Source organism: Chaetura pelagica, unplaced genomic scaffold (assembly GCF_000747805.2).
Source record: "Chaetura pelagica isolate M959 unplaced genomic scaffold, ChaPel_1.0 scaffold748, whole genome shotgun sequence".
Lineage (NCBI taxonomy): Eukaryota > Metazoa > Chordata > Aves > Apodiformes > Apodidae > Chaetura > Chaetura pelagica.
Window position 1 is genome coordinate 26,205 of NW_009954115.1, and position 5,895 is coordinate 32,099.

Genomic DNA, 5,895 nt, shown 5'->3' on the forward strand with positions numbered 1-5,895 from the left:
GGGGAACTTTGAGGGGGGGGAGAGAGTTTCTCTGTGCGGTTCCGTGAGGGAAAACCCCCTTTATTTAGAGATTTAAAGGGGTTTTATAGAGTTCTGGGGGTGGGGTGCGCTGGAAAGGGGGCTATAGAGCCCCAAAAGTCGGGGTCTGCTCTGTGTGGCCTTGTGAGTGTCTCCTGGAGGCCCAGGGGGGGTCTCATCCCAATGCATCCCTGTGAGAGGGTCTTACAGTTCCCAAGGGATGCACTTACCCCCCTCAGCCTCTTCGTAGGGAATGGGTAGGGTGGGAATTTTCCCCCTTTAAGATCCTGGCAGGACCCTGGGGGTGTTTTCCCCCTTAGGGCCTGGAAGCGGGGGGGGGGGTTGTATGAGCATCCTTGAGGGTGGGGGTGAGTGGCTCTATGAGTGAGACACCCCCCCCCCCAGACACACAAATGGGGTCCCATATGTTCTGGTGGGAGAAGAGGGTCCCTCCTTCATGGTCCTACATGGTTGTGCCCTATGGATCCTTAGGAGCAGGGTGTGGGGGGGTCTCCTCAGTGTGCCCTTGGGATGGGGGTTCCCCACCCTGGGGGGGCCTTTAGAGCCCCAGCAGGGGGGTCTGCTATAGACACCCCTAAAAACTGGGGGTTGGGATCCCCCCTATATGAGGGGGAGATTGTATCCCCTTGGGGTGGTTTATAACCCCCCCCACTGCCCACCCTCCCAGCTCCCTAGAGAGCCCTGCAAGGGAGGCCCATCCCACTGGATGGGATTTCTGGACTTGGAGATGTTCATTGACCTTTTCTTTTGGTATTTCCCAGGGTTTGGTTTTTTTCTTGTATTCCCAGGTTTTCTTTTGGCATCTCCTGGTGTTTTTTTGTTGGTACCAGGTTTTTTGGCATGAATCTCCTGGTGGTTTTTTGATGTTTCCAGGTTTTTTTTTGCATCTCCTGGTGTCTTTTTGGTGGTTCCAGGTTTTCTTTTGGCATCTTCTGATGGTTTCTTGGAGTTTCCAGGGTTTGTTTTTTTTGGCATCTCCCAGGACTTTTTGTATTCCCAGGTTTTCTTTTGGCATCTCCTGGTGGTTTTTTGGTGGTTCCAGGTTTTCTTTTGGCATCTCCTGGAGGTTTCCCTCAGGGTGCCTCCTCACCTGGCTGACCTTGGAATGCTTTGGTGACTCTGTTTCCATCTCCTCCTCCATGGGGTGGGATGTTTCACCCAGCCTTCCTCACTGGCATCTTCCTCCTCATTATTCCCTCATTAATATCCAACCTGGACTTCTGCAAGGTCCCCCACACCATCCTTCTCTCTTAAGTCAGGGAGATACAGGTTGGATGGGTGGACTCTTCAGTAGATAAGGAGCTTTGGATGGTCACATCCAGAGGACAATGGTCAGTGGCTCAATGTCCAGGTGGAAAATGGGGACAAGTGGTGTCCCCCAGGGGTCTGTACTGCGACTAATTAATTAATTAATACCCTCATTAATGGTGCTGACACTGGTGCTGAGGGCACCACCAGCAGGTTTGTTGATGACACCAAGCTGGGTGGTGTGGTCAATATGCCAGAGGGGTGGGATGTCATCCAGAGGGAGCTGGAGAAGTGGACCCAAGAGAAGCTTGTGATGTTCAAGGAGGCCAAGTGCAGGGTCCTGCAGCTGGGCTGATGCAACTGGAGATAGGAGTCCAGGTTGGGGGGGGGACACACTGGAGACAGACCTGGGGGTCCTGGAGGACCAAAAGCTGGACATGAACCACCAACGTGCAGTTGCAGCCCAGAAGGCCAACCATGGCCTGGGCTATATCCAAAGAAGAGTGACCAGCAGATGGAGAGAGGTGATTGTGCCCCTCAGCTCAGCCCTGGGGAGATCCCACCTGGAGTTCTGTGTCCAGCTCTGGAGCCCCCAACACAGGAAGGATGTGGAGCTGTTGGAAGGTGTCCAGAGGAGGCCACAAAGATGATCTGAGGGCTGCAGAACCTCTATGATGGAGCCAGGCTGGGAGAGTTAGAGTGTTCAACGTGGAGAGGAGAAGGCTCCAGAGAGACCTTAGAGCACCTTCCAGTGCCTGAAGGGGCTCCAGGAAAGCTGGGGAGGGACTTGGGACAAGGGCAGGAGTGAGAAGACAAGGGATGATGGTTTTAAACTGGAAGAGGGAGGTTGAGCTTGGAGATCAGGAGGAAGTTCTTCAGTGGTGAGACTCTGGAAGAGGTTGTCCAGAGAAGCTGTGGAAGCTCCATCCCTGGAAGTGTCCAAGGATTGGATGGAGCTTGGAGCAACCTGGGCTGGTGGGAGGTGTCCCTGCCCATGGCAGGGGGTGGGACTGGATGAGCTTCAGATCATGGAATGGTTTGGGTTGGGAGGGACCTTCCACACCACCTGGATGATCCACTAGATGATTTTTAAGGTGGGTGCCCCATCCCTGGAAGTGTCCAAGGGTTGGATGGAGCTTGGAGCAACCTGGGCTGGTGGGAGGTTGGATCTAGATGATCTTTAAGGTCCCTCCCAACCCAACCCATCCCATGATCCCACAAAATACCCCATCAAGTCCCATCCTCACCTCCCAGAGGTTCCATCCCGGGCTCTTCTTCCTCCCAGCGGGTCTCTGAGAAGGAATGTGGCGTTTCCCTCTCCCCGTGGCCAATCTCCAGGGTTGGAATTTGGGGTTCAGGAGGTTTGAGGGTTGGAGCTGAACCTTCTTCTCCTCCCCAACACCAGCCTGGGGGAGCAGTACTACCGGGATGCCATGGAACAGTGTCACAGCTACAACGCCCGGCTCTGCGCCGAGAGGAGCGTCCGTCTCCCCTTCCTGGACTCCCAGACTGGAGTGGCCCAGAGCAACTGCTACATCTGGATGGAGAAACGACACCGAGGGCCTGGTAGGATGGGGAAGAGCCCTGGGATGAGAGTGAGGGAACCCATGGGTGGGGGTGGGATCAGCCCCTGTGGGAAGGGACAGAGCTCGGAGGGTCGGGATGGAGGTTGGAGGGGTCCCCAGGGCTCAGTGCTGGGTCAGGGCTCATCCCACGTCTCCAGTGGGGGCTGGACAGGGGGTCAGCTGGGGAACAGAGACCCCAAACCCTCCCTGAGACCCCCCCAAACCTCCCCAGGACCTGCCAAAACCTCCCCAGGCCCCCCCTAAACACCTCTAGGACCTCCCAGACCCTTCCCAGGATCCCCCAAAGCACCCCCATGGTCCCCAGAACCTCCTCAGGATCCCCCAAAACCTCCCTGGGACTCCCCAGAGCCTCCCCAGGACCCCCCAAAGCACCCCCATGGCCCTCAGAACTTCCTCAGGATCCCCCAAAACCTCTGTGGGACCCCCAAGAACCTCACAAAGTCCCCACAGAGCACCCTTAGGACCCCCCAAATTCCCCCTTGGATCTCACTTATCCCCTTCAGACCCCCCTAAATCATCTCCTAGGACCTCACACCTCCCCTAAATCCCCTCCTAGGTCCTCACTGACCCCCCAGGTCCCCCTAGGACCCTGCTGACCCTACGCAGACCCCCCTAAGATCCCCTTAAATCCCCCTTAAGACCTCACAGACCCCCTCAGCCTCTTCAACCCCCCCTAAATCCCCTCCTACAATCTCACAGACCCTACACGTCCCCCCAGAATCCCCTCATAGTACCTCTCAGCCCCCCCTAAATCTCCTAGGACCTCCCTGACCCTGCAGACTCCCCAAAAGGTTCATCCTGCCCCTTTGTTCTGCCCTGGAGAGGCCACAGCTGGAGAACTGGGACCGGTTCTGGGTTGCCCAGTTGAAGAGAGACAGGGAACTGGTGGAGAGAGTCCAGGGGAGGGAACAAAGTGGGGTGGGAGCATCTCTCTGGGTGGAGAGGCTGGGAGAGCTGGGACTGCTCAGCTGAGAGCAGAAGGCTGAGGAGAGAGCTCAGGGAAAGGGCTGGAAAGGTCTGATAGGGGAATGGCAAGAGGATCATAGGATCATGGAATGGTTTGGGTGGGAAGGACCTTCAAGATCATCTAGATCCAACTCTCCTACATGGGCAGGGACACCTCCCACCAGCCCAGGTTGCTCCAAGCACCATCTGTGGACAAGCAGCTCTTGGTGACCCAGCTGAGCAGATGGATGGATCAGATGACCTGGGAGGTCCCATCCCACCTCCACCCCCCTGTGGTTGCCACAGAACATGGGACCCAGGTGACCTGGAAGGTCCCACCCCCCCTTGAAGATCATCTAGTGGATTCTCCAGGTGACCTTAAAGGTCCCTCCCAACCCAAACCGCTCCATGATCTGAAGACCACCCAGTCCCACCTGTAGCATGGCCAGGGACACCTCCCACCAGAATGTCCTCCAGGAAATCCTGCTCCAGCAGGAGCTTGGCCTGGATGATCTCCAGAGGTTCCTTCCACCCTGGAGGATTCTGGGGTTAATTAGGGGGTGTTTTTAATTGCAGGCTTGGCTGCTGGGCAGCTCTACTCCTACCCCGCCCGGCGCTGGAGGAAGAAACGTCGTGCTCATCCTCCAGAGGACCCCAGGCTTTCCTTCCCTTCCATCAAACCAGGTACATCCTACATTTCTGCCTCCCCCAAAAAAAAGGGATGAGGGGGGATTGGAAATCCCAAAGGTCCCTGGGTCGTGGGAGGGTTGATGGTGGGGAAGGGTGAGAATGTGGTGGGGAAGGGTGAGAATGTGGTGGGGAAGGGTGGGAACGTTGACTGGGGGAGGTGGGATCTTGGTTTTCCCAGCTGGATTTTCCACCTTTTTCCCTGCAGACACGGATCAGAGCTTGAAGAAGGAAGGGCTGATGTCCCAGGATGGCAGCAGCCTGGAGGCCCTGCTGAGGACAGACCCCCTGGAGAAACGGGCACTCCCGGACCCCCGCATGGACGACGACAGCCTGGGCGAGTTCCCTGTCACCAACAGCCGCGCCCGGAAGGTGAGAGGGTCCCTCCCTGGGCTGGGAAGGGGAGATCCAGGGGGGAAACACCCACACCTGGCTGGTTTCCCACCCCAGTAAGATTTGGGAGGGGGTTTGGGGAGAGTGGGAAGAGTTGCTGGGATCTGCTGGGGAGTGGGAGGTTGGGGGTTGGTTCCCTATGGAGGTGTGAGGGGACACAGGGATGTTCTGTCCTCAGGGGTCACTTAGGATCTCCCCTGGTTCCCAGGAAAGGGAGATTCTGCTCCCAGAATTCAGGGAAGGGGAGGTTCTGGCCCCAAAATTTAGGAGAAAGCAGATTCTGGCTCCAAAATTCAGGGAAGAGAAGATTCTGGCCCCAAAATTTAGGGAGATTCTGGCCCCAGAATTCAGGAGAAGGGAGATTATGGCCCCAAAATTTAGGAGAAGGGAGTTTGTGGCCTCAAAATTTAGGAGAAGGGAGATTGTGGCCCCAAAATTTAGGAGAAGGGAGTTTGTGGCCTCAAAATTTAGGAGAAGGGAGATTGTGGCCCCAAAATTTGTAGAGAGGGGGATTCTGGCCCCAGAATTTAGGAGAAGGGAGATTCTGGCCCCAGAATTTAAGAGAAGGGAGATTCTGGCCCCAGAATTCAGGGAGAAGGAGATTCTGGCCCTGAAACTCAGGGAAAGGGAAATTCTGCTCTGAAAATTTAGGATCAAGGAGATTCTACTCCCCAAATTCAGGGAAAGGGAGACTCTGGCCCAAAAATTTCAGGATTAAACCTTCCCTGCTCCATCCTCCCATCTGCCTCTCCCATACATCCCAGTTAAAGGATGCTGGGATTGTCTCAGCTCCCCTTCTTCCCCTCCCAGGTGCAAACTGGACTTTGAACCCCCTGATCCCTGATCCAGGGTGAAGGTCCCAGCTCAGCCCGGCTTGGGATGGATTAGCCCCAGATCCGGCTGGAGGGGCCATTCCCAGGGCTCAGTCTGAGCTGTTACACAGTCATTTTCCTTAAAATAACCCCCATTTTTCCCCCTCCCTGATTCTTTCTGTGGT

The 5,895-nt window shown here is 56.0% G+C and overlaps 1 protein-coding gene across 1 annotated transcript in view; it reads left to right on the forward strand.

Annotated features, from left to right (window-relative positions):
• DPF2 (D4, zinc and double PHD fingers family 2) overlaps positions 1–5,895 on the forward strand; it is a 13,740-nt gene that overhangs the window by 394 nt on the left and 7,451 nt on the right. The window contains exons 2-4 of the mRNA XM_010002623.1: positions 2,693–2,853; positions 4,395–4,502; positions 4,714–4,877. Of these exons, the coding sequence (XP_010000925.1) occupies positions 2,693–2,853; positions 4,395–4,502; positions 4,714–4,877 (433 nt within the window). The remainder of the gene's footprint in view (positions 1–2,692; positions 2,854–4,394; positions 4,503–4,713; positions 4,878–5,895) is intronic.